Here is a 16,110-nt window from a genome sequence, read left to right as displayed (position 1 = left end):
ATATCTTATTGTCTTCATTGTATAATGTGAAAATATACTTCCCAACATTTGAACAACCATCATATGTTTGAATTTAATTCAAACCAAAATAGTGATTACATGATTGCTTACAAGATTATCAAAAACACTAAAATACAAGATAATGAAAATCCAAATATAAATACCGACACCAATTGCAAGTACATCGTGAAGAGAAAGAGCCATGAACCGTATAGACATCGAATTTTTGTGGATATAGTAGTGATGAATGATGGTGTGAACCGGAATCAACTCCGACCATTTAGAGTGATTAACTTCTTCAATAAGATATGCTTCAAACAAAATGAAATATTTTTCCCAAAGTCTTGTAGATCCAAACGAATCTGGATGCCCTAAATACCTATTGTTGAAGATGAATCTAAAGTGACGCCTAGCAGAATCGTTAATGTTCTTGATGATACAAGAATAACAAGCCAAGAAACACCATGGAGATTTGAAAGAATAACTATTATAGCGAAGAGAAAATCTTCCTAAAGACGAAGAAAAGATCGCCAATATAACGAAGAAATGTGTCCATAAATACCAAAAACAACAAAACTAAACCTAAAACATAAAACAAAATATGTTTATTCATAAAAAACTAAAAATCCTTACTCAGATCTAGCCCCAAAGGACTACACACAAATTAAATTTTTTTTAGATGATTTTCAGTTTGTAGAGGATATGCGTTGAAATTAGATCAAATCTTCATATGATTATTTTCACCTTCCCGACTCTAATAAATATTTTTGATGTGTACAAGAGACGCACAAATATCAAAACTATAAATAGAGGTGTAACAAAATTTACTATTTGTTTTTCCAACAAAAATAATAAATTTGTTTTCAAATTTGTGTACAAATAGCGTGCGCTAATACTTGTATGTTTTATATACCTTATATCCCTTCGTGTCGACAGATACGATTCTAGATGACACAGATACGGGCCATACCGGCAGATACGTGTCAGATTATCGAGAATACAGATAAATAAGGATCTTGAATACGTGTCAACAAGTACCAACAAAATATGAGTCTACATCAATGACAATCTGTGCAATCATCAATATTTGTATCACTGGCACTAGGTAGTCTATTTAGCTAACTAAATTGTTTTGTTGTTGTGTAGGATAATAGAGCGCATCATATCACGACGAGTATTGAAGCAATCTATCAGACTAAGATTTAACCTGAATATTTGGCCAAAAAAGTGGTTATGTTTCTTCATGGTACCAAGTCTTGTGTCGTGTAACTTCATAATACACTAGTTCTAGTGACAGAATGTCAAATTCAATTATATGCAACCTTGGCTTTCATATTTGGTTTATCATTTGGTTCGATAAACATATCAATGGAAATATTAGTACTCACGAATGGTCAAAAATTATGGCAACTTTTATATGGAAAAGTTGGAAGTGTAATCAGTTAGAAATCACCATATAGAAGTAGAACCGTAAAATTGGTTATTACAATGATAAATAGCAATAAGAATGATAGTTATGCCCCAGACAATGTCGGTGAAATAATACTTAGGGAAACAATAATGTCAATCAAGCCTAGCAGGTTAATTACGTAGATCCCATATGGCTTTTACGATTTTTAGGAACTCAAATTATGTTATTATTGCTACAATTATTTCTATCCATACACGGGCTTTTAGGAGAAGAGGAAATTTCTCAAAATAGCAATAGATATGGAAAATATTGAGGATCAAGCGACTTATACTACAGTCCAAAAGTTGTACCGATTATATCCTCCAAATATGAAAATGGACGCTGACGATGAAAAATCTTAGAACCAGTCGTTTTTATAATATCAAATTTGAAGATGATAGAATCACAAAAATTAGATTATGTATTAATAAATAGCATTTGTAATATTTACTTACTTCCGAAAGATGAAAACAATATAGCCCGCAGACTAGTAACTCAATGTCTCACAATCTGTCTATTTTTTGTAAACGAGATCTTTCTCCCTAAAACTTTTAGTACCATCTTTCATGAGACTGGTTGTAAACAATTTTCTACTCATGTATTCTTAAGGTTTCCCCTTCAAGGAAAAAAACGATAATGATAAGGGTTATTTGGTGTTTTGGTACCCAGGTTTTGACCAAAACCTGGGTTCGGTCTAATATTTGTCCAGCCTTTGCGTTTGGTTTAAAGATCAACGTTGACCTGCGTTGTCCACGTTAAACCTTGACTTCTGTTAAGTAACTAAAACTCGACTTAACCAAGTCAAAGTAAGTCAACGTTGGTATTTAGACCAAACGCAAATGCTGGACAAATGTTAGACCAAACCAGTTTTTGGTCAAAACCTGAGTACCAGAAACCAAATAACCCTAATAATAACGGTTTTCTGTTATATAAAGTAAAAATATTGGAAAGAATGTGATCTAGAACCATAAAGTTTTCAGGAAAAATTGAAAGATGAGGGGAGATAAAACTACTGTATACGTGTAATGGTCATCTGCTTCAATTTGGAGTTTGCTTTTCGGCCACGTCTTTTACTCGTCTAATAAGATCCACAAGACCTATTAATGTCATGCATTCTCGTGATCCTCAAGGTAAAAAGAATATGGTTAATTGACGTTTGATACTTATATTTTTTTTCTAATTTTAGTGTTTGGTCTAACATTTGTAAAACTTAGGGATTAGTACTTGAAATTGATTTTGACCTACATTGACTCGGCTAAATATTAACTTTCGTTTAGTAATTACCAAAAAATTAAAATAAAATCTAAACACAAGGCAAGATTAATATTGTATGCTTCTCTTTACCATTATTTACATAATAAACCAAATTTTACATTTACACCTTTACGAATTCAATACCACCACCAATAGAGAATGTACATCCTAAACTAGCACCACCATTTCACCACCGCACAATAAAGAAAAATCTGCAGATGGTTTCGTCAACTAAATTTTTCCACTCATGCAACATTTGTTGAACTTGTTATTACTTACTGAAGATCATCTACACGGTTATTTTGCCTTATCTTTTAATAAAAGCAAATTTCCCAGTACAATCCCTACAATTCTTCACAATCAATTTCTATGAACCTAAAACCAATTCACCTCCCCAAAAATCAAATCATAAAATAACATTTTAATATATATATACATTGAAAGTGATAACAAAAACCATTAATGCAACGCCAGAGACCACAATTTTTCCCAACTGCTGAAAGATTATGAAAAATTCTATTTGAGGTAAAGTTCTTGGATACAGAAAGTCTAAGAACAAATTTCTCATAAACATACAAAATATAGCAATTCAGTGATGATTTTTAATAAGAAAGTCTTCAATTTCCTCCAATTTTCTCCCTAATTCATAAATACCTAAGTTTGTATCATCTTATTCAAAGTTCAAAATTTAGCGAAAATAAATCATTAGTAATTGAAGCAAAAATCCTTATGGATCCAAACCCAGCTGATAAGTGCATAATTCATATGATTTTAGTGTACATTCCATACTTGTTTAAGCTACTATTCTTGCATAATTTCGTATTATTACTCTTGTTTTCTCTTATTTGACTCTATTAGGTGAATCATCCAAAAAAGAGATACAAAGCGCTGAAAAGATCTAGGAAGAGAAGTATTCCAAGTATCCAAGTTCCCAAGTCTAAGAGAATTTGAAGAAGTGCGACGAAAAGGAGCAAAATGCTCAAAATCAAGAGACGGGCCAAAGACCAAGCTTAACTCATTAAAATTAAGGATTTATCATTACCATCTTTAAGAGAATTGAAATATAAAAAGAATACAAAAGAATAAGGTCATTCTGAGTTCGGACGAAGAAGTTGTGGCCAAAACGAGTTTTAATCGAATACGAATAAGGTAAAGTATGCATACGGGTATGCATACTTGAAGTCCGAAAATTTCTGTTGGATTTTTCAGTATGCGTACTCGTACGCATACTTAAAATCCTTGAATACCTTATTTTTAGGTTATGAAGGCCCAAGGGCACGTTTGGAGTCGCTATTTCGTGTTTTCGGGTCGGGTTCTTGAACCGAACTAAATACGTGAAAACCAAGCAATGTAAGCCTATAAAAAGGTATTAGGTTATGTAAAATGATATCATATCATTAAATCACGAAATTGTAAATCTTTGAGAGGAAAAAATACACACGGAGCGAAAGCTAAGGTTTCAGAGCGATTCATCTTTCGTAACGTTATCTCTTTACTTTTCTCATATGTATATCATGGATGTTTCTACATCCATGAGTAGATAAAAACCTATTGATTGAGGATGAATTCTAAGTTGTAAACGAGATTTGAGTTATTATATTAATCTACTTTGAAGTTCTTCATATGATTATCGTTTGTTTATACTATATCAGATATTTATGATTGATTCATAGATTGTTTAGGTGGCCAACTAAATTGATTTGTTGATTTAATCTATTGCTAGTATTGAGTTAGTAGATAAGTAATCGTAGAATAACCTTTACACAATTAGAAACACAAGACCTTACAGAGGGATTCTGTGGAGCGATTGTGTGTATAAACAACACTAGAAAGTGGACCTTGAGCTAAGATTCTAACTACTAGGATCAACCTATAAATTCACAAATGATAAAGCATTCGACCAAATTACACCTTGGGTGAGCTACTACTAGGTGATTTAGACGAATAGAATTTGGTATTGGAGAGCTTCCGTACTCAGTGACAAGCGGAATTCAGGGATTAACACTAAGCTAGATGTTATTCCACGGTTGGTGATAATTTATGATTAACGACAAGTAGGAAAGTATAATAACTCATCGAAGGTTTATTAACGAAGAAGGATTCGTCGATCATACCTCTCTCTATTGCTTAAAATACAACTTCAGTTGCTTTGATTATTTATTTGTTCACAATCTAAAACAAAACTTCCCTGTATGACACTTTGACAATTAAAACTCACTGCTCTTCGTGGAAACGATCCTTACTTCCATTATATTACTAGTTAATTGTGTGCAAATAAGATTATTAATTTGTTGAGCCTAAGACACCCATCACCAACATCAACTTTAAGTTGTTTCTTATCAGTTTCTGATATCTTAATGAGTTGTGATGGCCGAAAATGAAAAGGGGGTGAAATAATTAGGTATATCTCTTTGATTTCTCTCGGATTTGAAGGAGTTTTTTTCTATCCCGAAGATATCTTTTTTTGGGTGCTGATATCTCCCTAATCGAGTGAGACATAGAGAAGGGATAATTGATTGGTGATAAGCACGTAAGTGCGACACTTTTTCACCCACAATTATATTATCTAGGACTCATTTTATTGCTAATAAACTTGTTTTAAGTATTTTGAAGGAAATAAAGCTCGATGGACTGAAATGCGAAATTCTGCGGGAAAATGGAGAAATGAAGTGATTTATAATTTAATGGGCTAGGCCCGAAAGGAAGAAAATGGAGAATTATTTCATTTGGTCCAATTATTTGGATATGGGAGTGTGGAAAGTGTGGAGACCATTATGTCGACATCATTTAGAAGATATTAAAAAGATATTTCATTATAATGAAGAAATAAAGGTGTTGGTAAGAAATCTGAATGGAGTAATCAAAGGGAATTAAATATATGAAAGTATGGAAAGAATAATATTCTTTATGGTTGGAGTTAATAAAAAATAAATAATTCCGAAACATAACTGCATGGGAATTATATTATTTGACGCGTGGAACGATCTTATTGGAGGGATTTGCATTGTATTGACATGTGACACATTCTCATTGGGTGATGATGTGGTGGTGAGAAATAGAAAAGGAAATTGTTTTCCTTTGTAAGCTATAAATACTAGTTGAAGCAGATGGAAAGAGAGAGGTTCGGGGTCCCTAGTCCAGAGCAAATAGTTTTAGTTTATTTCTTTTCTTTTTATTTTCCTTTGTAATGAAATAATCTCTTCACTAGGGTTGTGGATGAAGCCCTATGATGTGTATTAAGAGAGTTCTAATTTTCAATAATAATTCTTCTTGGTCCTATTTTCTTGTTTGGTAATGATAATAATTATTTTCATATGTCCTTGTGCTTCAATCAAAGGTTTTATGTTCTTATTTTAGAGATCAACACCTTTAAGTGGAATGAATTATTAGTATTTTGAGAAATTTAATTGAGCCTAACGTTATATCATCCGAGGCGTACATATTGGTCCTAAATCGTCTCGAGCAATTTTGTGAAGAATTTTAAAGAGAATTGGTTGAATAATCTAGTATACATAATAATGGTGAAATTCTAAGCCTTGGGTTTTTCTTATCTTCTTATTTTATCACATTTTCTTATTTTTGATCTCTTAACTATTCTTTTTAGCATTTTATTTTAATTAGAAAATTAAAAGTAACAGTAGTTAGTCCCAGTGGAACGACCCGTGCTTGCATACTATCCAATCGATAACCATGCACTTGCGGTGTAATATAAAACCCCAACAATTGGATTCGTAGGTGTTGCTTTTTCGATTGGGTTTTTGATTGAATTTATTCATGGGTCAAGGAGGCGGAAGAAATTGAACACGAAGGTTTGCTACCTGTACTTTAGTGATGGAAAGGCAATGGTTTTTGGTGAAGATGAAATATTTTATATAAAATTTTAATAAATATTAGACAGAGGTCCAAAGTCAACGTACGTCAACGTTATTTTCAAGTACCAGCCGCTAAGTTGGACAAACGTTACACCAAACACTAGTATTGGACAAAATGTAAGTATCAAACACCAATTAACAAAAAAACATGACAAAAGGACATAATACAAACTAATGCAGGTTTATCCATGAGCATGAGCATAATCTTCGTTTTATCGATATTTAAAAAAAATGGTTTGCATTTTAGATTTTACTTTTTCTTTTCCCGATTATATAGACTATCAACGGAAATTTTTTATACCTGTGTGGGAACGATGCTGGTATAGGAAAATATGATTCAACCTATTTACACGTTAAGGTCTATCTATTAGGTCCAAAGACTAATGAAGAACACGGGTTTGATGTTTGGTACACAATTCTTTGTAAAAATATAGAACGCCAAACTAACCTTTTTTCCCCTCTTATCTTCTATACATATTTTCTTTCTTTTTATGCTTTAAAACTATTTCTTATTCTTTTGATTTTTTTTTCGTAGTAATTTATTTACCTTATTTTATCCCATTAATTTATTTTCCTTTTTGATAATGGAAGATAATAGTGACGAAAAACATTTTAGTAATTAGAGGAAAGGTGATAATTTTTTATTTGATTAGCAAAATTACGCTTAAGCTCTAAACTCTGTTTTACTGACCTCTTTAACAAGACTTCCCCTTAATACTTAACTAATTTGTGGTAAACATTCCTAATTACTTTTGAAGAGGTAAAAAAAGCATTACGGTTTTAAGTAAAATAAGATCAAATAAGAGTTCAACTCACGTACAAAAGAGTTTACCATAGAAAACGTACGACTTCAATAGAGAATTATTTCCAGAAAGAAAAAAGTAAACTGACAAGGACGAGCATTAGTGAAAAAATGTTTTAAAAAAATAGGAAAATGTAGAAAATTAAATCAAGTAGAAGATAAGTTTTAAAGAAATGAACCGCAATAAAAAATGGGTTCACTTTGAATAGAAATGCCATAAAAGAGGGTTTATTTAGCAAAATGAATTCCTAACTTAAAAGTTCATCTAACAAAATGAACTGCTAAATTACTAGTTCATTCATTGTTTAAAAGAAATTGCTAAATTAACTAATCCTTCCGTTATTTTTTAATAGGCTGGTTTTGTTTTTAGAGAAATTTAAGGAAATTAAGAGAACTAATCATTGAAAGTGGTCCTCATGACACTTGTCAGTAAAAGAAGTGAAGTGAAATGGTCCCATGACACTTGTCAGCAAAAGAAGTAAAGTGAAATGGTCCACATAACACTTGTCATCAAAAGAAGTTAAGAGAAAAGTGGTCCCAAAAAATTAAGGTAACATTTGACTTTCCCAATTAGAAAATCGGCCTATTATTTTGAAACATTTATTTATAGAAACTGGCCTATTAAAAAATAACGGAGGGAGTATTTATCTGACAAGATGAATTGATTTTTTTTTTAAATTTAGCTAAATTGATAATGTAAAGATTCATGATTCGAAAAATTAAGACATTTATATTGATGTATACATTCGTTGTATCAATCTGAACATGAGTTTTCTGAATATATCTAAATTCCAAATTGTTGTACGAAGGATATATCATTTTAAAGTTTTTTTTACACTACTTCAATGTATGAAAGAAATTTTGACAATATTTAAAATAATGATAACGTCAATTAGAATTTTTGAGAACCAAATAAATTAGTCCAAATAGATGATTTTCTTATCCCCAACCCCCAAACAAAAAATAAAAAGAAAAAAAGACCGAATAGTAACCTTAACTTCCAACCCGTAGCACCAAAGAGTTAGACAACTGCTTATATTCTAGAACCAGTTTTCACATATGAAATCGCACAATAACATTTTATTTGAAAGCCTGATACGACACCTTTTGAATTATTGAGGAACACATTGTCGTAGGTAAAAGAAGAGGACATCACATCTCTTTCGTCTAAATTAAAGATGCAACTAGATTCGCAGTGTATATATGTCCATTTTGCTCAGCTGTCTCCTAAATCTAAGCGTATTTTATCTTTAATCACCCACTCATAGTAAGATGTCTAGCTCCACTGCTGTCATGCTGTCATAATTGATCGTCATATGATAATTGTAGTTGTATATGTATGATATTGGATGGGATTATCCGTTCTGCCTATATTTTCTTTTTTTTTTATAAAATATGAAGACCTTAGAAAGATACAACATATTGTGAAAATTGAAAACATTTACAAGATTTTTCAATATCATTACACAATCATGGAATCCATTATATCTCCATCAATTCTTGACCAACCATCCTAATTTTACAGTGAAAACCATTCTAGAATTCCAAGAGGACCAAACCGGATCACATGACCTAATTAGTTTTGAAACAAAATCAATTTATTTGACTACACAAAGCAGTGGTTGGATAAAATTCAATCCCATGATTTCAAGAACATGTAAGCTACGCTTATGTGGACTAAGGTTTTCATAATAACAATATCTAATAGCTAAATCTAAATAACATTATCTTAAGTAACAACAACTTGAGTAACAATAGTTTTCTGAATGAATCTTCTGTGATTCGAATCGGAATTAAAGTTCCTGGATCGGAGTTGACGTCTTTGTAATATTTGTCGTAATAGATGAACTTGTTGATGATTTTGATTTTGTTGATGTTGCCTTTGTTTCCTTAGTTATAATATAGAATAGGGAACGTACTAAACATAAAACAAGTGAAGATAAAACTAGAACAACTCATAACCTTGTTGTTACAGAAGTTGCAGGAGCTAAGAATGGTGTTGCTCAGAGATCATAATTATAAGAGATGATATGTTATGATCTAATATTTTCAAGATATCACAAAAACCGCCTGCAGAGACAATCACGATTCCAAAAACAAACCCAAAAATTGTTGATGTTGTTTTGTCTTAATCATGGATTAGAACCAAAATTGAAGAGATACTCAGAATTCTTCCCTGCGAAAAATGACAACACATACCTATATGAAGAGCCTCAAATACACGAAGAAGAAACGTAAAAATGGAACAAGAACAAGACCGAGAATACAACCCAACCATTAACTAATACTAAAAGTACAAGTTGAGTGCTCGTGCGTTGCACGTCAATCACTGAGTTCCAAATACGCCTTCGTTGCACATCAAACACTGAGCTTTAATCTAATTCTATCAATGCTCTCTACGCTTCCAAATCGGATTCGTAAATTTTTTCCAGTCCGAAAACCTTTAAAACATTAAACAGTCAACACTACAATAATCGATTTTAGTCTAATGGAAAAATAGACGAGATCTTGTTTTCATTTTCTTAAAATTTTTAGGTTGATAGAACAGAGAAGTCTTGGAAAGAAAACAGAAACAAATTTTGGAGTGACTTAGGACGATCCCGCGATCTATTTTGGTGATGACAGACAATCCGACGATAGAGATTAGTTTCTGATTTCTAAAGGTGATTATCCAATGGTTCCATCTTTTTCCTTCCCACGACAAATCTAAATCAGATAGTTGTTATGCAATGTGCGGACATTAATTGAAATTGGACGGTAAACGAAAAAAAACTTAATGAATCTTGATTTCCTTAACGTCTTTAAAAGGGTGAGATAAAAACAACAAACTGGTATACCAAGATGAAAGAGAGCGAACAATGATGTTTGGAGCCGATCTGAGCATAACCACGGTCAGGCTATTATAGTTTCCGTTCTCTTTTTTAAGAGGGAGAGGGAGGTTGTTTTTTTTTAACAAACTTCTAATATGTTAAACATGTTAAACGGATTATGTGGTAAAACATACTATTTGCTAAGCACCACATAAAATCGAGATAACTTCGGCTTAAACAGGCTCCGGTAAAAAAAGCAGGTTAGTACAAACTACTATATTGTTCCTGGATGTATCTTATCATGAAAGATTAGTATTTTATTCATGAATACAAAGGCCTCGAAGTTTGTGCAGGGGTCTCTGTATATCTCCTCTTACCGCCTCTATAACTGTATCGATTCCCACTCCTTTCACCTCCTCATTCACATTCATTCATACGTCTCCTTCTTCTCTATTCAATCCTTCTTCTTCCTCCTCATAAATTTTCAGACTTCCCGAACTGCCCTCCCACCATTACCATTTTCCGTTATTTTCTTCATAATCATCATTAACATCTCCAATGGATACTTCTCATCAGAACTGGCTAGGATTTTCTCTATCTAACGCACAGTATCATGAACAAACATCATCGTCACCATCAGTAGTACCAGATCATCAACAACAACAACAGTTCTTTCAAACACTGAATGCAACTTCTTTTCCTAGAGATGAAAATGAGAATGATGGTTCAACTAATCTATCTATGTATAACTTTGATCGGAAACTTGAAGATTTTCTTGGTGTTTCTTCTACTAATAATACTCATGAATCTGCAGACAACAATAGCAACAAAAACAACAACAGCACAAACAGTTCTACTGCTGATCAGTATGGGATTATTACTTATGATTCAGAGTTGAAATCAATTGCTTCTAGTTTCTTACGTGGGTATACTACTGATAATAATCATTATCAAAACCCTAGTCTTGATCATCATGATTTGGAAACTACAAACAGTACAGGCACCACCACTGCCATGGTTGCGGCACCACTCCCCGTGGAGGTTACTTCTGATGCCGTATCGAAAAAATCTGTTGATAATTTCGGTCAAAGAACTTCGATTTACCGTGGAGTTACCAGGTAAATATGGTGTATAACACGGAATGAGGCTATTCTTTACCGAATAGAATTTCTGTAGAAAGTATGAATAAAAGTCGTTTCCATTACTTTTTTACATTGATGGTGTGGGTTAATATTATTGCTAACGTGCACTGTCGGTGAATATTACTAATTGTTTTTCTTTCATTATCCTGAAATTAGACTCGACGCCGGTACCGAGTTAACTCGTTTTCTGAATTAGTATATTTAGTAGCTAAATTAAGATGTTACGTGGTGGTGATGGTATTTTTGCTAAGCCATGGTGGTGTTTTTGTGGTACATTTTTTGCAGGCATAGATGGACAGGAAGATATGAAGCTCATCTGTGGGATAATAGTTGTAGAAGAGAAGGCCAAAGTCGGAAAGGAAGACAAGGTAAAATTAATTGTTCTTCAGATTCGTTTGAATTTCGGTCCTTAGTCCTTAAGGATTGTCAAGCAGTAGCAATTTTTTTTTTTTTTAGTATTTGCAAATGGCAGTAGCAAGAAATTGCAAAATCTGATCTTGGACTCTTGGGACCAAATGAAGCATCTTTGACCATAACCATATTTTGTATTTTGAATACTCCTATGGAGTTGTACATTTAACATTAACTACCTGATGCCAGACGATCCAAGTAAGTATCTAGTCTGAAAAAGTTAGTCTCTGAATCTGAATGAAAATTGAAAACGTACGTTTAAGGAATGTATAGCTTTCTTTTTCAAATCCCTAGGTAGAAGAAAATCCAATGGTTTCAAATTCTCTGAATGGCTTAATAAATAGGTCTTCTGTAGTGCGCATTAGATTTTGTACAGTCATTTTGCTATAATGCGCATTTAATGTGTTTCTGATGGTATCTTGTTGTTGTTTTGTCATTGTTACCATTGTTGGATGGACGACATTGCCCTTCATTTATCTCCTCAGTTTATCTTGGTAAGTCCTTCTTTCAAACTAGTACAATTGTATTTTGATTTTGATTTTAATTGTGGTTTTGATTTCTTTAGGTGGGTATGATAAAGAGGATAAAGCAGCAAGAGCTTATGATTTAGCAGCTCTAAAATATTGGGGTCCAACCACAAGTACGAACTTTCCGGTATATACTCGGGCATATTGAAAATTTGAACCATTTACACTATCTTTGAATATTTTTTTTTGATTAGATTTTATCGAATTCAAACTGATAATATCCTGTAAAGTGTGTTTAATCATGTGGTCATATCCTATGTGTTTTATACTCCTAGGTTACAAATTATGAGAAAGAAATTGAAGATATGACAAATATGACCAGGCAAGAATTCGTTGCATCCCTAAGAAGGTACATGTATTTTTATGTACAATATTGTTTATTCACTGCTTTTGTCTCTTTGACTTTGCATGAAAATGGGTGAAGAGGAAGTTTTTCATTGTTTTTTTCATTCATTATTCACCTCGTTTTTTTCTTTTTCTTTTCTTGTATAGAAAAAGTAGTGGGTTTTCTAGAGGAGCTTCAATATATAGAGGAGTGACAAGGTTTGTTACCAATTTCTTTTATTCTAAATTAAGAAATTAATTCTTTTTTGTTCTAGCTAAAATGGGTTCTAATTGCTTTGTTAATTTCTGTTTCTTCAGACATCATCAACATGGTAGATGGCAAGCAAGAATTGGAAGAGTTGCAGGGAACAAAGATCTTTACTTGGGAACTTTCAGTAAGTTGATCCAAAAAAACATTTACATCTTTGTAAATGAACTCGGTAACTTGATAATATTAATAGTAATAGTCAACAAGACTGAAAATGTTTTCTCAATTATTAAATGCCGTTTGCATTAAGATTCACTGTTACTGTTTATCTCTGTCTATGATTTGTTTGCTGACCAAAATTTAAATTTATGAAAGAATCATGTTATAATTTAAGTATCTTGTCAGAATATGTTTAAAAAACATAGAAAGGATAAAATGGTGGTTGTGCTTGGAGATCTAGTAGGATTCTTTCAATGATATCAATAGTAATATATGAACAGGCAGAATTCAGTATTCATGCATTGTATATGTTACTTTGACCAAGATCAGTTTAAAATTTCAGAATTTGTTGGATAGTGGTATATTCTCAAGTTAATGTTCATATTTTGTTTAGTAAAATTTGTGTTAATTAATTGGAATAGGTACCCAGGAAGAAGCAGCAGAGGCCTATGACATAGCTGCGATAAAGTTTAGAGGCCTAAACGCCGTAACAAACTTCGATATGAGTCGATATGACGTAAAAAGCATTGCTAATAGTAATCTTCCTATAGGAGGAATTACAGGATCATCATCCAAAACAACTAAAGCTATTATTAACTCAGACTCAATCTCAGATGATAGAAGTAATGATGGGGGTCATTCAGACGATCGAGATTTCTCGTCAACAACACTTAGCTTTGGTTTACCCATTAAGCAAGATCCGTCATCAACAGATTATTGGTCTCTTGTTAATGGGTCTGGTCAAAATAATGGGGTGACGAATATACTTCATCAACAAACAAGTTCTCATGATCAAGGAAATATTACTACTGGTAACATGTTTTTCAATGGCGGATTTGTTCATCAACTACAACAACAAGAACAACAGTGTGTAATGTCATCATCCTCGCCAATGTCTTATGATGGTTCTGCTGCTGGTTATGGTGGAGAGTGGGTACTTGCACAACCTCCTCTTGTTTATCAGACTGGAAAACCTAATCTGTCAGTGTTTCAGACACCCATTTACGGAATGGAATGATCACAAGAGCTAGACAAGGGAAGCTGCAGAATAAGAGAGATGAAGAATCCATGACAGTAGTTGTAGTGTAGTGGCAGTACTATTTGATAATGCGAGCATCTAAGTAGGTCAAGTTTTTCTTGAAACATAAGAGCTGACAACAAAGAAAGAAAAGAGATGGGTTGATTAGAGCATGCTGCATAACTGATAGAGACTAACACTGTTAGGTTTGGATGTTTTTGTTGGATTATGCTTGTCCCATTTTGAGTTTTTAACTTTTACTACTCGCATGATGTGATTTAGTATATTTTGGAAATGGGTAAAAGGAATCCTTTAATAGTTCTCATGTTCAAATTTTATGATTCAATCTAAAGCTTATTCATATGTCTCTGGGATCTGGATGACCTATTTCTGATGTTTAACTGAACTACTCACTTTATTGACGAGGAGGTAAAAAAAATACCTCACCAGGGGCAAAGGTACAGTGGTCAAGCAGCTACAGAAGAAAATAAACTTGTGCTGGCCCTAGTGCTGCTGATAAGTGGTGTTTGGGTTCCCTGTTGTAAGCTAGTTTCTATTCTAAAGCGGGCGGGCAGTCACATCTCTTAAAGCATGGCCAAGGGATGAGTGTTAAACAGCAAGGAATGACTGTTAAACCACTCTCCACTTAATTCAGAGAATCCATTAGGCTATGCATCTAGCTAGCTAGGCAGTTGACACCAGTTAATTAGGTAAGAAGACACGCATGAGCCGCAAGATTTTTTTAATGTACAAAATAATGTAATTTTGGACTTGGCACTTGGCAGTGTTGCATGCTTTAGTACATGCATAATATTCCTGCTCTTAGATCCATTTGGTAAAGGAACAGTAACATCTGATGACTGTTTCCTTGGATTTACACTGTTTAGTGTTTTCATATACGTGTTGGTTCTTTTCGTTTATGTTTTCCCTTTAATCTCAAGAATCTTAGCTCAAATAAACGAAAGTACTTTACCCTGCTTTTTTGCTTTGCGTTCACTTTGGATGTCTGTCTTTGCTGATTCAGTTCAACAGAAGAAAATGCAAAGCTTTAACTTTTTACATTTTTGTCTCTTCTTGCTGATGATGATCTATGTTTTTGCACCTTTCGGCGCATAATAAGATCCACACCACTCCGGCCATTTTAATGTTTTGACCAAAGTTTGACTGGATTTATTAAAAAAATTAAATGTCCTGATTAATCATCAGTCTCTTGATTATTAGGTTGATGGACTAAAAGTCATAACTTCTAACTTTTGTGCAGCGTGCGTACCGTCGATATAAAAACTGTCATCTTAATTTCAGGCATGCACATGTACATAGTAAAACCCAATCATTGTCACTAGAAATTGTAAAAACAACAATAAAAATATGAAAGAAAGTGTAAATTCGTTATTTTTGTTTATTGGCAGGAAAACAACCACGGTAGAAAGAAAAACAAGAAAGAAACACAACTAGTTGACTAACATATTCGCTACCGATGTAGCTTCAATACAATCAGGAGGAGAGAGCAACCAAGTTTCAGAGATTTGGTTGGTTCTAACATAGTTAGCTAGTTTATGGGCAACTTCATTCCCAATTACGTTGATGAACTTGAACTGAATAGAATAAAACCTTTTGCAAGCCCACGATCTCAACAATATACGGTCTTATCTTTCAATATAGATCTGTTGAAGGAGAGTTGAACTGATTCAGTACAACCTGAGAATCACCTTCTATAATGCATTTATCGAACCCTCTCTCTTTGGCAAATATTACCGCAAGCAGAAACCAACGAGCTTCAGCACATGAAGAGGAACTTTCCTGCAGAAAGTAAGTTTGACAATCACAACACCTGGCATAAACATTCCTAGCAAGTATACCTACATCACTGACCTTATCCTTCATGCTACCATCGACATTGATCTTAGTTTCATCTTGAATAGGAGGAGACCACTTGGCATTCTTATGTAGATCCTCTGGATCTCTATGATGGGGTTATCTGTATCGATGATGTGCGTTGTAGCTTCTCGGTAAGAGATAAAGTGAAAAAAAATATCTTTTAAAATCATACAGATGTATGGAGAATGAAAATTT

At 33.2% G+C, this 16,110-nt stretch overlaps 1 protein-coding gene across 2 annotated transcripts; it reads left to right on the top strand.

Annotated features, from left to right (window-relative positions):
* Positions 1–10,599: 10,599 nt before the first annotated feature.
* LOC113361999 (AP2-like ethylene-responsive transcription factor AIL5) lies at positions 10,600–14,472 on the top strand. 2 transcript variants are annotated; one of them, XM_026605030.1, is made up of 8 exons: positions 10,600–11,306; positions 11,616–11,698; positions 12,227–12,235; positions 12,307–12,395; positions 12,544–12,617; positions 12,761–12,811; positions 12,911–12,987; positions 13,442–14,472. In XM_026605030.1, the coding sequence occupies exons 1-8, from the start codon at positions 10,747–10,749 to the stop codon at positions 14,035–14,037; spliced, it is 1,539 nt and encodes a 512-aa protein (XP_026460815.1). In that variant the 5' UTR covers positions 10,600–10,746; the 3' UTR covers positions 14,038–14,472. The 2 variants fall into 2 exon arrangements, with proteins under 2 accessions (XP_026460815.1, XP_026460816.1); XM_026605031.1 differs by lacking the exon at positions 12,227–12,235.
* Positions 14,473–16,110: the final 1,638 nt, after the last annotated feature.

The sequence above is a fragment of the Papaver somniferum genome, chromosome 3 (genome assembly GCF_003573695.1).
Source record: "Papaver somniferum cultivar HN1 chromosome 3, ASM357369v1, whole genome shotgun sequence".
NCBI lineage: Eukaryota > Viridiplantae > Streptophyta > Magnoliopsida > Ranunculales > Papaveraceae > Papaver > Papaver somniferum.
Note: the sequence above shows the minus strand (reverse complement) of the source record. Positions and strands in the feature narration are given on the sequence as shown.